This window comes from Lotus japonicus, chromosome 1 (genome assembly GCF_012489685.1).
Source record: "Lotus japonicus ecotype B-129 chromosome 1, LjGifu_v1.2".
NCBI classification, from domain to species: Eukaryota; Viridiplantae; Streptophyta; class Magnoliopsida; order Fabales; family Fabaceae; genus Lotus; species Lotus japonicus.
In genome coordinates, this window is record NC_080041.1 from 31,462,940 (window position 1) to 31,479,022 (window position 16,083).

At 36.5% G+C, this 16,083-nt stretch overlaps 2 protein-coding genes across 8 annotated transcripts; one reads left to right on the forward strand and one right to left on the reverse strand.

Moving 5' to 3' along the window:
* Window positions 1-3,082: 3,082 nt before the first annotated feature.
* On the reverse strand, window positions 3,083-5,815 carry LOC130732809 (protein FAR1-RELATED SEQUENCE 5-like). Its single transcript, XM_057584795.1, has 3 exons — window positions 3,554-5,815; window positions 3,418-3,468; window positions 3,083-3,301 (listed from the first exon to the last, which is right to left on the reverse strand). Exons 1-3 carry the CDS (start codon window positions 5,813-5,815, stop codon window positions 3,083-3,085), a joined length of 2,532 nt encoding a protein of 843 aa, XP_057440778.1.
* Window positions 5,816-7,064: 1,249 nt separating this feature from the next.
* Window positions 7,065-15,425, forward strand: LOC130734396 (ACT domain-containing protein ACR3-like). 7 transcript variants are annotated; one of them, XR_009017934.1, is made up of 9 exons: window positions 7,065-7,359; window positions 9,832-9,947; window positions 10,603-10,648; window positions 11,238-11,352; window positions 12,221-12,288; window positions 13,060-13,689; window positions 13,914-14,018; window positions 14,485-14,590; window positions 14,868-15,008. XR_009017934.1 is itself a non-coding variant. In XM_057586769.1 (8 exons), exons 2-8 carry the CDS (start codon window positions 9,877-9,879, stop codon window positions 14,879-14,881), a joined length of 1,101 nt encoding a protein of 366 aa, XP_057442752.1. In that variant the 5' UTR covers window positions 7,065-7,359; window positions 9,832-9,876; the 3' UTR covers window positions 14,882-15,024. The 7 variants fall into 7 exon arrangements, 6 of the variants coding, with proteins under 6 accessions (XP_057442752.1, XP_057442755.1, XP_057442754.1 ...); XM_057586769.1 differs by lacking the exon at window positions 14,485-14,590 and having other exon boundaries at window positions 14,816-15,024; XM_057586772.1 differs by having other exon boundaries at window positions 14,165-14,959.
* Window positions 15,426-16,083: the final 658 nt, after the last annotated feature.

Sequence of the window (16,083 nt, forward strand, 5' to 3'; positions counted from 1 at the left end):
TAGATGTTGGTGCGACCTCAACGGTTTCAGTTTGGATTTCAGTATTTGGTGTTGGTAGGTCAGCAATAGGTGTTGGGAGTTCAACCGTTGGTGCAACAAACTTTTGCATGATTTTCTCTATCGCTTCAGGTATTGGTTCAACTGATGAACATGGATCTAACTGTGTTCCTTCTGTGGGAAGAATCTGGACACATTTGGACTTTATCATTGTCTGTGTCAACCACCCAATACTAGCCATAATAGCTTCCATGTTTGCCTCCAACGTATTAAATTTCTCTTCATTAACCACTCCCTGCATTGTAAAATATAAAAAAAAAATTTAAACCTTGGCTATAGGTTTCACAGCTGTAATTTAAGCAGGGATTCAAGGTTTCCTAATTTGAATCCATTATATGAAGTTTAATTTGGCATACTACTATGGTAAGCAAGGGAATAAGATACGGAAAATTCAACTGAAGCAATTTAAGCTATTTAAGTGAAAAGTAATTCATTTTACTTCAAAACATACCTTTTTTTTCTTGTCATCTTCTTGTTGATCACCATAATATGGAAGATTCATGTTCAGCTGCAGCCCAGAATCTTGATTACTGCAAATAAGATATGAATGTCAAAAACCTACGAAACCTAATACATAAACACGACAGAACAGAAACAGAGTTTTAGATGAGTAACACTGATTACCTCGAAGATATGAGTACCAAAGAAGGGTTAGCGTTCTGATTTGGGACGGTGAAATCCAAGTCCGGCGAATTGACGGAGATGCAATCCACTTCTCGACGATTTCGCTTCCGGTGGCTTCGTCGAACAACTGGGGCTCCTTTCGTTTTCATGGTAGACATCAATCAGATGATTTTGGACCGTAAATCTTCCACTCCTTGTTAGACTCTGAATCCCATTCATAATTGAAGCAATTTTATAGTACTAGGGGGAATTGATTGAAACCCTAAACCCCTTCACGAGTTTTGAGGCTGGAAGATCAAACAACAAAGCTGCAATCAATTTTCCTCATTACTCCCCCTCTCATAACCCTATCAAGCATGCGGCCTCTCCATATTCCAATTTTGGAGCCACCGAAAGTGCTTAACTTCACCATCTCCTCACCTTCCATTTTCGAAGCTTTATGGCACCATGGTTTGGAAGTTAAATGTTTTTTAATTTTTTATATTTAACTTATTTTAGAAATAATATTTATAAATAGGTATAAAAATTATTTATTAACATTATTTATTAATAAATACTATATAAATAATATTTAATGGCCTAATATGGAGAGCGGCGGAGCAACAAGAGTCTCGGCAGAGCTTAAGAAGGATAAAGGCCTAATATGAAGCTTCGGTCTTACTTAAGCTTTAAGTTTGACCTAATATGGAGAGCGGCGGAGCAACAAGAGTCTCGACAGAACTTAAGAAGGATAAAGGCCTAATATGAAGCTTCGGTCTAACTTAAGCTTTAAGTTTGGCCTAATATGGAGAACGGCGGAGCAACAAGAGTCTCGGCAGAGCTTAAGAAGGATAAAGGCCTAATATGAAGCTTCGGTCTTACTTAAGCTTTAAGTTTGACCTAATATGGAGAGCGGCGGAGCAACAAGAGTCTCGGCAGAGCTTAAGAAGGATAAAGGCCTAATATGAAGCTTCGGTCTTACTTAAGCTTTAAGTTTGGCCTAATATGGAGAGCGGCGGAGCAACAAGAGTCTCGGCAGAGCTTAAGAAGGATAAAGGCCTAATATGAAGCTTCGGTCTTACTTAAGCTTTAAGTTTGACCTAATATGGAGAGCGGCGGAGCAACAAGAGTCTCGGCAGAGCTTAAGAAGGATAAAGGCCTAATATGAAGCTTCGGTCTTACTTAAGCTTTAAGTTTGACCTAATATGGAGAGCGGCGGAGCAACAAGAGTCTCGGCAGAGCTTAAGAAGGATAAAGGCCTAATATGAAGCTTCGGTCTTACTTAAGCTTTAAGTTTGGCCTAATATGGAGAGCGGCGGAGCAACAAGAGTCTCGGCAGAGCTTAAGAAGGATAAAGGCCTAATATGAAGCTTCGGTCTTACTTAAGCTTTAAGTTTGACCTAATATGGAGAGCGGCGGAGCAACAAGAGTCTCGGCAGAACTTAAGAAGGATAAAGGCCTAATATGAAGCTTCGGTCTAACTTAAGCTTTAAGTTTGGCCTAATATGGAGAACGGCGGAGCAACAAGAGTCTCGGCAGAGCTTAAGAAGGATAAAGGCCTAATATGAAGCTTCGGTCTTACTTAAGCTTTAAGTTTGACCTAATATGGAGAGCGGCGGAGCAACAAGAGTCTCGGCAGAGCTTAAGAAGGATAAAGGCCTAATATGAAGCTTCGGTCTTACTTAAGCTTTAAGTTTGACCTAATATGGAGAGCGGCGGAGCAAAAAGAGTCTAAGTTTATTAATATGAAGCTTCGCACGACCTTAAGTTTAAGTTTATTAATCTTAACTCAATTAAATACTCGCATTAACTCAATTAAATATTTATGTTTACAGTTTCATTTCAATAGTTACTTCTAGCTTAGTGGTTAGTAGCATCCTATATTTCCCACATGTCCTAGGTTCGAATACTCCTATAATCAGTTTTTAATTATTTTTTTATTTGCTTATCCGTATTAAATATATTATTTAACTGTTTGTTAGTAATAATGAGTGGTATCCCAGTGGTAAATATCCTCCTGTTGGTTCTACATGTCCCTGGTTCAAATCTCATGTTCTTCTTTTTTTTTACCCATTTTGTACAGATTATAACATTGGTCTCTTTTTATACAAGTACTGGATTGCATAAATATGGCACAAAGATGGTACCTGAAATATTCTAAACTAAGCATTTGGATGAAAGAACTCAAAAACTATGAATTAATAATTCAGCAATAAAATTCATTGGTCCAACATTCAATCATAATAACTTCAAGACTTCATAAACAAAAAATACTTCAAAATCAGCGAGGACTTCAATAACATAGCCATATTAGTTCCCAGCAAAAATTACATGAAAAAAAACAGGTCCATTAATGGTTTAAGCAACACAATGCAATAGCAATTCCAAGCAAAATTCAGAGCCACATCCAATATTCAGTCTTCTACTGAGTGCCATAAGGCGATTGCTGGTATGAAGCAAAAGGATGGAAAGATTGTAAAATCTGGCTCGCAGGGAATTGGGGAAACAAATTGAACCCACTTGGGAAACTCATTGGAGGGGCTTCAATATCAGCTTGAGGTTGCTCAATAGTTGGTGACACCATAGCTTGGGAACTTCCAGTGTTGCGTTTAACATCCTTTTGGGTTCTTCTATCTCCCACCTAAAATTCACAGCCAAATATAAACCATAAACAACAATTTTACAACAGAACATGCCACTCAAATTTATACAACATATTAAATATGACATATAACATGACTTTCTTTTGGCTTTGACTGTACTCATTGAACTGGGCCCTCCATTATCTCCTCCTAATGATGGCACGGGCTGTATACAATTTAAAATATTAATGTCATACACATGGTAATTGGCTGCAAAATAATCCAATAGAAAAATTATACAAACAACTTACAGTATCAGCAGTGTTATCACCATCAATTTCAACAGATGAATCTTCATCTTCTTCAGCATCTGCAAAACTTTCTCCAACTTCATTACCCTCAAATAATGTAGGACATGTCCTGATTGTGTGGCCACCCTTTCTGCAATTAGAGCATAGCCTTTTCGTCTTCTTATACTTCTTCTTCCGTGGAGCGCCCTTTGTTTTGACAACAGCTGGGTCACCAATGACAAATAAATTGGTTGCAGCAGAATTGGGATGGCGACGTTTCTGAAATTTCATGACAAGCTTGTATATGTCCTCGATAACATTTGAGAAATCAGAAGAGTCATCAGCACCATATTCACTCAGAAAGTTGCATGCAGCAGAAATTGCACCTCTACGCAGCATTTTCATTCTATCAGTATCAACCTCCATAGCAGGGATAGATTGTAATGAATCAGCCTTTGCAGTCTTCAGCCACCTTTTAGAAACAAGACTAGCAGGGAATTCATTCATGTTCTCAGTTCTCATTGCACATATAATGTGAGAACAAGGTATGCCAACATATTCAGAAAACCCACAATCACAATTAAACATGTTCTGATTCTTGTCATAAATGACCAAGAACTGAGTGTTTGGATGACGACAAATGCTAAACTTTATCATCACTGTGGTACCAATCTCTGATCGTTCAACAAGATTAAGGTTAAGTGCTCGTTGAATCATATGTCTCACTTCCCTAAACATATTCAATGTCAACAACTTTGCTGCCCCTTGTTCAATGTGACTCAAAGCAGTAATCAAGACAGGCTCACCATAACTTGACTTGAAATCAGAGGCTAACTCATTATGCCTATACTCCTCCACAGCTCTCTCAAAGTTATAAATGAAATCAAGGATGCTATTTTTGCACTGCACATACCTCTTAATAAATGAGTTAATGCCTTCACATAGAGAGGTAGTCCTGATACCGGCAAAAAATTTCTCTCGCATAAACGCAGTTGCCCACATCTGCCTAGTTTCATACGTCTGTTTAATCCATTTTTCCTCACCAATACCATACTTTTCAATCACTTGCAGCCATTTAGTTTCAAAACGTTCTGGAGTGAAATTCCCATAAATCAAAGTCTTAAATTCATTCAAGAAATCTGGAATCTTAATTTTCTCAAGACAGTTTTGCTGAATATGCCATCCACAAAGCCTATGAGTAGCATTAGGAAACACAACCTTCACTGCTTCACGCATAGATTTGTCTCCATCAGTCACAACAGCTTTGGGTTGCTTTCCAAACATAGCTTCATCCAAGGCTTTCAGGACCCATTTGTAAGTCTCAATGGTCTCATCACAAACCAAGGCACATGCAAAAATTGTAGTCTCCTTGTGATGATTGTAGCCAGAAAAGATAACAACCGGTTTGTTGTACTTGTTTTTCTTGTAGGTGCTGTCAAAAACAATGACATCTCCAAACGCTTGGTAATCAAGGCGACTTGTTCCATCGCACCAAAACAAGTTTTCAAGATTTTCTTCACCTGATCTTGTGAATTTGAAAAAAAACATGGGATCCTTCTCCCCCTTACGCTGCAAATAACTCAATGCACTGGCTGCATCTCCAGCACCTAAACTTATCCTTTTCTTCTTATCAACATGATTATATAAGTCCTTTTTCAGAAAACCCACCGATTCATGCCCACCTTTCTGACCCATCAAAAGCCCCATTATGTTGCAACTTCTCACCCCATACAGCTTTAGACTGTCTACTTGAGCCTTGTCACCATCAGTCAATCCCCTGAATGAGGGCATCAAATGAACGTGGGATGCAGGTGTCAACCCATGATTGTGTTCTGGTTCAAATAGCACAACCTTCCACTTGCTTGAGTCTGCATGAAAACGGACACGGAACTTTGCTGGGCAAGCCACTCTGGTAATAGGCTTTGCTTCTTTGACTCGGCTAACCTTATTCAAATGCTTCTCATGTCTCTCACCTTCCCTATTACACACCAGTTGACGACTAATAATATTACCCTTTCGATCACGACGGACATCAACTTTCCTTGCACCAAAACCTTTGAAATGGGCATAGTGTTGGTAAAATTCAACAGCATCCTTCTCAGAACAAAACACCAGCTCCCTTATCTCATCAGCTGTCAAGTCAGGGATTAATTTGCAACGATCTGGATTAGAATTCTCATTATTGCCATTGCCATCATCAGCCACTGCCACAGAATCATCATCCTCACTCATACCTCCATCATTAGACAAGTCAATAGAGAAATATTCATTCACATCTGCCATGGCAGCAAACCTATGCAACAAAACCAATAAATAAGTACAACACAAAGATTTTAAGTAAACAAAACCTGATTTTCGAAAACAACGAAATCAATTTGGTAAACCTTAAACAAAAAAAATTTCATTCAGATTTTTTAAACCCTAAACCCACCGATTCAAAAGCCTAAACCCAAAAGCACAATACCCAAAATGCGATTTAAACCATAAACCCAGATTCAAAACCCACAAATATAAGAACCCCTTAATTTGAAATCAAACAACAACAACGAATAATAGATTAGGAAAATGCGATTTTAGAACCAAAACACACTAAACCCAGATTCAGAAACGGACCGTGCTATTTGATGAAGAAGCTGGAACGTGAAGAAGCTCGAACGACAATGAAGAAGCTGATGACGACAATGGTCCTCGTCTGCGAAAAACGAACGATGAAGAAGCTGGAAGGTGAAGAAGCTGATACTATTAGGGTTCAAGGAAGAAGAAGAAGAAAATGGGTTGAACTCAGAATACGAATAAGCTTGGTAAAAATTCTCAATGATGGTTAAAAGATAATATACAACTTTCAAACAATTGCTAAAAGGCCCCTCTAAAAATAAAATATAAAACATTTTTGATTTTCTAAAAAACAATTCAAATTTGAACAGAAAAAGAAAATTTGAAAATACTAATACACATGGCATCATATTATTTGCTAAAAGGGTTGGAGGCACCACACCCTTAAAAATAGGGAGGCATCACAGAATTTGCCAATTAGGTTTTGTCAATTTAGTGGAAATATTAGGTTTAGTTAATAAGGGCTTGAAATTAAGTTTAGTTAATTTAGGGGGTATGAGTTTTTTGGTGAGGTGGAGAAAATTCAAAACTATTTAAAAATCAGGTAAGCCTCATTAAAACACGTGAGCATGTCACTAGGTGGTTACATTCGTCACCATGCTGTCTTTTGGCATGTTGGGGAGACCAGCAGGGCCTACTCCTTGATAGGAGCGTCAGCGAATCTCTTTAAGGAGGGTTGCCCTCTAAGTGAGATTTTTTCTGGACGCAGGGGGATTTGAACCCTCAACCCACGAGGCACGAGGTGGGAGTTAAACTCGGAACTTATGACCATTGCTGACCCAAGTTGGCAACTTTTTTTATTTTTATGAAATGGCAATAAAAAAACAAAACGAAGTTACTAAAACTTGCAACAAAAGGGAGGGAAGGACTATACTATAATAGATCAAGTGCAATAATGAGTGCCTATTAATACTTAATGGGTTCCCTACAAAGCCACCACCACCCGTGACCATCCACTCCCCTAGCTAGTGTTCCATTCCACTTGCTCTGCTCATAGTGCTCTTTGCTATTCCAACGTGGACACCAGAACAGAGCCACAGTTTCCTCCCAAAGTGCTCTATGTTCTTTGTTCTTTCTCATCTCTCTCTATTCTAAGTCTCAGCATCAATTTCACTCTTTACTTCGCTGTGAAGGATGTGAGAAATTGACAATGCTTTAAATTTGTGTTGGTGTTGGAATCTTTACAGGAACTTCCTTTTTTCGTACAAGATCAGGTATGTACTTAATTTTCTCTGTAACTTCTTATATGCTGCAAATCAATTCGAATTAATTATGTTAATTATACCAAGTTCTCATTACTAGTTGAATTTATTAAGAAAAATTCATCGTTGAATCAATGAATACTATCCATTTGAAGAAAGTGTTTGGTTTCTTCATTCAGACAAGTGACATGAAAGGGAAATATCTCTCTCTCTCAGTCTCATATCCTAATTTAATCCTTAGAACTGGCTTCAATCTCTTAATTTTGTTTGTTGCTCTGTGGATTCTTCAATCTCAGATATCCTTTTATTTTAGCTTCTAGTAACTCTTAGATTGTAGCGTTGCTGTGTTTCTTCATGTTAAAAAACAAAAACATGCACTTTTGTTCGCCATGAAGACAAATCACTTTCAAAGAATCTTGTCGAAAAAATCATACATAAAACCTTGTATCCTAGTTGTCAGTAATCATGACATAAATTGGACTGACTAACCGTCACAGAATGATAAAATTAAAAAGCCGAATTATAGTTGTTAATTGGATGTTTGGATTAATTCCAAGGTTAGAATGATAAATTCCAATACACGCGTTAAATCCAAGTTTAGCATCCAACTCTGATGTACGTTACTTACACATGAATGAATATTATCCACGTGGTCGTGAAGTTTCTTATCCGATGGCTTCTTTGTCTCCTCCCAATACCATCAGAAATTGGAACGATTTTATCTTTCTAGAAGGGTTTGTTTTTTATTTTCAGAAGAAAAAGTAATCGATTCAGCACTTCGTCCCTTAAATAAATGGTTGAATGTTCGACTCTCATCTTTTGTAAAAGTACAGAACTTCTTAGCCAGCCCTCCACCACCGTGGAGGCAACAGGATGTGGGATACCTTGAGCAAGATAAAATATCTAATTTTTTAAAATTCTATTTGATTTATTGAATAACTCTAAAACAACCACATTAATATAACTTAAATAATACTCCATGCTTTAATTTATTTGAAGCAGATCATAATTTTTTTAAGTATTCATATAAAAATCAGATTAATAAACAATCTTTATATTTAAATTTTTAAAAGTGTTTTTAAAAATTAATTTCAAAATCTGTAATTAAATTGGCCTAAATATTCCCATTACAGATGGAATCAAATATTGATGCCACTTTCAAGTTATTTTTCGGTCGGGCTTTATAGATTCTTTTTTGCTACCTTTACATTTTTTACAAGTTCTTCTCCAAAGTCATTCTTTTGGGCATGATACTCCAATGGCCTGAGAATGTTTCATGTCCACCTGGAGTTTTGTTGTTGCTTGAAACTGCTTCCTAGTGTCCACTCCCATTATTTTCCTAATTTTTTATTTTTTATGGTACATAAATGACAGTTTTTTATGAATTTTTAATTTTTTAATGCTACTTTTTAGTGCACTATGCACTCATCCATGTTTTGCACCGAAAATGTCTCCTTTTACTGAAATGCCGTGATTCTTCAGATAGCTTCTTTATTCTCTCTTTTGGCATTTGATAATCTACTGGTCACGGAACGTTCAGCACTAAAATTTTGTTCTTCAAATCATGTTCAAAGAATCAAAGGTCAAGAGAGAAACCATGTGGATTCTTTTCCATAAGAAAAATGCATGGTCAAGTGTGTGCTTAAAGCACTTTATTGAACTATGATGTCAAACTTTTAAATTGCATTTAATTCGTGTAGAAATATAAAAAATTGTGAACCACTACTTATGATCATGACTTACATCCACACACTTAGGAATAGATACTCCATTAACTATTAATTAATCACCAATAACTCAGCATTCGTTCAATTCATGATGGAATCCTTGGAAGTGAACAATACATTTAGTTATTTAATTGATTTTTATTTTTGAAATGTATTTAATTGAAATTATTGATCAAGGGATTTTGCCAATTTCTGTTATGTGAATACTTGTCTAGAATAATTCTGTATATACAGTGCAAAATACAACTTTCCACTGTGTATTCATTAAGTAAGATTTGGTGGATTGGGGTAAACTGTGTCTATGTCTCTATGATATAAACCGGGGTCATCTTTGAACGAGAAAATGGTATCCTTCGTCTTTCTCAAATAAATATTGATAGGTATAACCTTTTGTGGTGGTTATAATCCCTCTCGAAACCTTAAATCATATGGTAAAACCATGGGTTTAAATCAAGATTGGCGACCGGACGGCCAATATAAAGGCCACAACTTGATTGCAACCGCAACTGTGACCGCAACCGCAATTTAAAACTGTCGGGTTAAACTATTAAGTCCAAGAGATATTCTGGTAAAAACCCAAAATTTATTGATCTCTATGGTATCCTGTCCAGCTCTTGAAAAACTGCATTTTTGCACTTTTTCCTCTACGTACTTGTTGTATCTCACTCCAGTAATGCAGCTTGGAATCTGAAGATTGAGGTAGGAAAAGTAATAGTTCTGTTTCTCCTTCTAATTAGACTTTTTCACTTTGATATAGGAAAAACAAAGCTAGCTGTTGACTGGAGAAGTTGGCTTAAATTGTATGGCAAAAGTTTGCTGGCCATATTTTGATCCGGAGTATGAGAACTTCAGCTATAGAATCAACCCTCCAAGGTATACTTTTATATTCCCTTCAAATGCAATTGTTGTTTCCAATTTTCAATTATCTTCAAATTTTATACTCTTTAGGATAAAGCACTGCAGAAAAAAAGATTATGAAATCACAATATAAAGAACTTTAGTGTTTGTATTAACGATCATTAAACATTTTCATATTTTCCCAAGTGATCACAATATACAGATTTTTTAATGTTGGCATTGAGAATATGAGAGGGCGAACCTTAGCGCTATAGTAAGGTTACTGCCACGTGACTTTATGTTCACAGGAAGCTGCTAGGCAACATTAAATACATAAAGTTGGTCCTCTTTGGACCTCGCGCACAGCGTGAGCTTATAGCACCAGACATGTCTTTGTTGCCCTTATTAAGGATCTCTTAACATTTTCAGATTTTCCCAAGTGTTGCCTAAGTGCATTAACATAGTCTTAGAAGTGAAAACGTGAAAATAAAATAAATAAATAAACCATCAAAACATGATCATATGCTTCTTTAATTCTTAGCTAGTCCTTGTTGTTATAAGAAAGATGTCATGATTTCAATCCCTAGTGGAGTCTGAGGTTAAACACCTTGTAGAATTGGGTTTACGATGAGAAATTCTAATACCCATAAGAAGTGACTCGTTTATGGTGAACTCTGTTTCCGCTTCGCAGGGTCTCTGTGGACAATGATAGTTGCCATGATTGTACAGTTATCAAGGTATAATTTCTCAAAATAATTAGATATCAACTCTTTTCATGGTCTCGTTGAGTGTGATTTGGCCGTTTAGCATATCTTAGGAAACCTGGATTTTAATTTTTGAAGTTCATTGAACCTTTAATCTTTTATTTTCTTCTAACTTCATTCAATTTAACTTTATATACGATGAATTAGATTGAGTTGGCCCCCAAATTCTCTGACCAAAAGTCAAAACTTTAGCCAAATTTGATTTGATCAGACGATCATTTTTAATCTACCCAACCCATTATACCCTTTGCTAGATTTCCTAAGATTAATCTGCATTTGCAGAAACTTATCTTTAGCAATATTTTCCAACTTGAAAGTTCATAGAGAAAAGAAGTTGCAAATTTGAACTGAAACCTTGTTGAAGAGGTAGAAGTCCTGCTAAAACCTCATTCAGTTAATTTCTAATTAATTTCTTTATCATAGTAAGTTATGCAAAAGGTTATGTTACCCCAAGTAGCCATTATGAGATCATCTTTTTCCATGGTTCTTGCCGGAATCATTCACAGGGAGATGAGTTGATGCAATGACTAATGCATTCCGTTTTTGCTAAAAAATAATGCAGATTGATAGTGTTAACAAACCTGGAATTCTTCTGGAAGTCGTACAAATCCTGACAGATCTCGACTTCATAATTACCAAAGCTTACGTATCTTCTGATGGTGTATGGTTTATGGATGGTATGTTTGAGATTAAATTCAAACTTGAATCTGTAATCTGTAATGTGTATTGACAGTTAGCACACAGATATGTCCTGCTCATGCTTGTTATTAGCCTAAACAAATATTGTTAATCATTGAGAACATTGCTTACAATCAAGAATTTGAATCTATACATGGAAGAATGCTCTTGGAGTATTTTTAAAAGTGTCTTTGTATCTCTTTATATTAGAAAGAGGTTAGAATTTGAGAGGTCTAACTCTCTCCCAAAAGCTAGCTTAGTAGTCGGGTTGTTCTACCCTATATAAAGGCTTATTTGGTCATACTCATATCTCTAGTCAATGTGAGACTTCTCAACACACCCTTTCACCCAGGACCAGACATCTGGAGTGGAATTTGTAGGAATGAACATTTGGAGGTAGCCCATATGTGAGTAGTCTCCGATAAACAAATGTAGGATAAACTCTGATAACATGTTAGAAACTAATTAACAGCATTGGTTTGCACGGTTATATACCATGGTTAACTACTATTCTATGACTGATTGTAGTTATAGTTAACTAACCAATACAATAGTATGCTAAGCTAACTAACTCTAATCAGCTAAGCTACTATGCTAAAACTGCTATACTTAAATACTTTTGAGACCAAGATGGAAATGTCATTGTTTATTGTACAAAGCACTTGGATAGAAAACCGCACACTTGTAGTTCCTATGGAGATAGTTACTTAAACATTATTGTCTCAGAAATGAATGCGAGATGGCTTTATAGACAAATCCTTTTCTACATTCTCTCTCTTATTCATATGCTGACACACTCCCATGCATAGATGTAACAAAACACTGTTCAAACAAGGAGCTAATATGCTTAACTAATGTTATTAACAGTATTTCATGTCACGGATCAGCAAGGAAAAAAGGTAACAGACAGCAAAACTATTGATGTCATTGAAAAGGTAAACATCTTTCTCCTCTATATGTATGTTTGAAAATTCTTCTAGAATTAATTTTGGAGTCAAAATCAATTATAGGTCGAAGCTTCTGTGAGGTGCTTCTGAGCATCAGAATTTATTCCCAGAATAGAGAACTAATCGAAACATGCTATTCTATATATTTATCTCATATAAAGGATATGCCAGCAATCTAACCATCCTAGAAAAGGATTTCAATTATGATTTAACGGAATGAAATAGTTTAACCTTTTAAAGAGTTCCTTAAATGGAGGGTTTTTTAATAGTAAGCTTTAGCTGTATATTAGAAAAGAAACCATCCATGATTCCAATTCTTATTGTGCAATGTTAGCAATATAGTCTTTTGAATATTCTACTTAACAGACTCTCTTACTTAACACTCTGTGATTCGCCAATTTTTTAAAGAAGTCTACACACTTGTTAAAAGACAATCAATTTATGACGCAAGTGTATTGACTTTTTAAATAGAGGCTAATCATATACTGTGTGATCAAAAGAGTTTGTGGTTTACATTTCTTTCTCAAAATTATTTGAAAAGAATTGGTAGTATGAAGTGGGCACCAGATACACACACCATATTTAAAACCAGATTTCACCTATTACTGCAAAAAAAAAATTGTGACAAATGTACATCCCTGGTGTGTTGATGATCTTCCCTGCCATTTCCATAATCACACAGCAGTATTGCACCCTTGCACTGACAGAAGAGTATTACACATGTCAAACACTGATAACTACTTGTGAACATGACAATAGGCTCTAGGACCAAAGGGAAAGAGCACAGAAGGTGTAAAAAGTTGGCCGGGCAAACGGGTTGCCGTGCACTCGGTTGGTGACCATACAGCCGTTGAGCTCATCGGTAGGGACCGCCCAGGTCTCTTGTCTGAGATATCCGCCGTCCTTGCCAGCCTTCAATTTAATGTGATTGCTGCTGAAGTTTGGACTCATAACAGGCGAATAGCTTGTGTCCTTTATGTCAATGATGCTACAAACCAAGCCATTGATGACCAGAAAAAGTTATCTATTATGGAGGAGCAGCTCAACCACATTCTACGCGTATCTGATGAGGAGGAGGATGAAAAAGAGGCCAAGAACAATTTCTACATGGGCTCCACCCATATGGATAGGAGACTCCATCAAATGTTGTTTGCTGATAGGGACTATGAAAGGGCTAGTGTAACAACAACAACACCGGATGTTGATTGTCCTCTCTCTTTCAGGCCGAAAATCGAAATTGAACGATGCGGGGAAAAAGGTTACTCAGCTGTTAGTGTGAAATGCAAAGATAGGGCCAAGTTGATGTTTGATATCGTTTGCACTCTCACTGACATGCAATATGTTGTTTTCCATGCTACAATCTCGTCTGAAGGGCCTTATGCATCCCAGGTACACATGATTTATCGACTATAATCCATTCTTTGCTGCTAATTTTCTGGATTGAATCCTATGTCTAAATTTTCTTCAATTTTATTGTCGCACAGTGTTTGAAGATATAGGGTATAACAGATTACCTTTCTGAAAAATTCACAGAAGGAATTAATTGAGAAAAATTGAATTAGAATGACCAAATTGTGAACTTTAGACTAAAAGTGTTGATGTGATAATTTCAGGAGTACTTCATCCGGCACATGGATGGATGCACACTTGATACTGAAGGGGAGAAAGAAAGGGTCACCAAATGCATTGAAGCTGCTATTCAAAGAAGAGTAAGCGAGGTAATGTGTCAGTATGCTTCTTTAACTCTCTCACATTAAAAGAAGACGTGGATGAACTTGTGGTTCTCAACTCATAGTAAGTCTTTCATGCTCAATCATAGAACATGATATCTTGAGATGGTTTCCTACATGGTTTTAAATTGCAGTTATGGCCGCAGTTGCGGTTGCATTGTGAACCTTGAAATTGAAGACAAATGCGACCATAATTTGCGGAAACGGTGCAATTTCAAGGACTCAGAAAAATCTTGCGGCTGTAACTGTAGTTCGGAATGGAATTTCAAACCATGGTTTCCCAACAATGATTAATTTTCTAGACATGATTTCCCCCCAGCTCACATGTCTTCTTCTCAAGTCACCGATCTACTATTCTTTTCTGTTCAATTCCCTTCCCTCTTTCTTTCCGAGCATTGATTCTACAGCAGAAAGTCTTCTGAGTTTAACGGAGTTATACATTTTGCACCTGCAGCTATCTACTTGTATTGTTGCGAATGGTACGGTATACTTGGGGCTATGAATCGGTGACAGTGATGCTCTTTTGTCTTCAATAGAGCTTAAGAATCCATAAGCTCCACGTAATATCATCTGCATCCCTATAACCTGAAAACTACAACAAAAAAAGAAAAGAAAAGAAAAGAGTTACCCTTAAGAAGGAATATTTATGTTTATCATATGCAAATTCATTGTTCATGTGACAATGTCACTATCAGGCAGATATATATATCCTGAACTAGCATCTTCTGTCTATTTGACATTTAATTTCTTCATATAATTAATTAACTAATCTTCAAGAAATGCAGAAGATGATACATAGTGTTGTGTTACCATTGATCCTCTGGGTGATGGACACAGGGTGTGAGCCTTGAGCTGTGTGCAAAGGACAGAGTTGGCTTGTTGTCTGAAGTAACTAGGATTCTACGAGAGCATGGCTTGACAGTGTGTAGGGCTGGTGTGTCCACTGTTGGAGAAAAGGGACTCAATGTGTTCTACGTGAGAGATGCATATGGGAACCCTGTGGACATGAAGATCATCGAAGCTCTGCGTAAAGAAATTGGCCAGACTGTGATGGTGAATGTGAAGAGGGTACCAACCAATGCCAAAGCACCAGCTGAAACACGAGGATGGGCCAAAATAAGCTTCTTCTTTGGGAACTTGTTGGAAAGGTTCTTAACTTGACTTGAGAGTTGAGAATGATACCACTTGCTTTGTAAGTGACACACCATGTTGTATGTAACAATAAAAAGGGTGTGTCAAACTTGGACAATGCTTGAACTTGGTCTTTTTGTTTTAAACATATCTGCCTATTATATTGAAGCGCGAAATGTTGCGTTGCAACATGTCCTTTGCTTCAGCCTCGCATGTATAGCTTAGTTATAAGCTTATAAAGACTAAAGATACCATCTTTCATTATTGTGAATGTAACTTCAATTATAATAATTAAATACAGATTGAAAGGAAATATAATATTTATAATATATCACTTTAAAATTTTATGTCCCCGAAGGATAGCTCAAGTAGTAAGAGCTAGAGACATAAGGGTTGGGGAGATGAAGGGTGAAGGTCCCGAGTTCGAACTCGGAGGAGGGATTAATTTACTAACATTTCTAACAACTAATATTTGCCTATAAGAAAAAACTTTAAAATTTTATTAAAAAATACAAATTATAGATCATCTTATTTGTTACAAAAATTGAAAATACTTACCATATTACTAGGGTTAAAGATATATTTACTAATCTCATAACAATATTATACAATGATCTCTATGATAGATGCATGGAAAGGAGAAAATCACTCTAGAAAACCTATTGAAATCATTATTCAAAACATAATTTCCGTATAAGTTAGTATGACTAGTATTTTACTTTATGAGTTAAATTTGACATCCCACCCACCCAATTTGGCACCACACTTTATCACGGTAAAATATTATAATACCCAAATGTGAGTAAACTACTGTGTTCAGAAAACCTGGTATGTGGTGCCATTTAGGTTTCCCAGAAATAAAACTGATACATAACACAAATCATCTACTTCTGTGTTCTAATACTTGGAAGTTGGAATGTAT

Excerpts from the sequence above, each read along its gene's own strand:
- LOC130732809 (XM_057584795.1), bottom strand. The coding sequence starts at position 5,815 with ATGGCAGATGTGAATGAATATTTCTCTATTGACTTGTCTAATGATGGA. Across the intron at positions 3,469-3,553 it reads GTGATAACACTGCTGATACT|CCCGTGCCATCATTAGGAGG; the intron begins GTAAGTTGTTTG and ends AATTGTATACAG. Across the intron at positions 3,302-3,417 it reads GGCCCAGTTCAATGAGTACA|GTGGGAGATAGAAGAACCCA; the intron begins GTCAAAGCCAAA and ends TGTGAATTTTAG.
- LOC130734396 (XM_057586766.1), top strand. The coding sequence starts at position 9,877 with ATGGCAAAAGTTTGCTGGCCATATTTTGATCCGGAGTATGAGAACTTC. Across the intron at positions 13,690-13,913 it reads AAGGGCCTTATGCATCCCAG|GAGTACTTCATCCGGCACAT; the intron begins GTACACATGATT and ends TGATAATTTCAG. Across the intron at positions 14,019-14,867 it reads TTCAAAGAAGAGTAAGCGAG|GGTGTGAGCCTTGAGCTGTG; the intron begins GTAATGTGTCAG and ends TGATGGACACAG.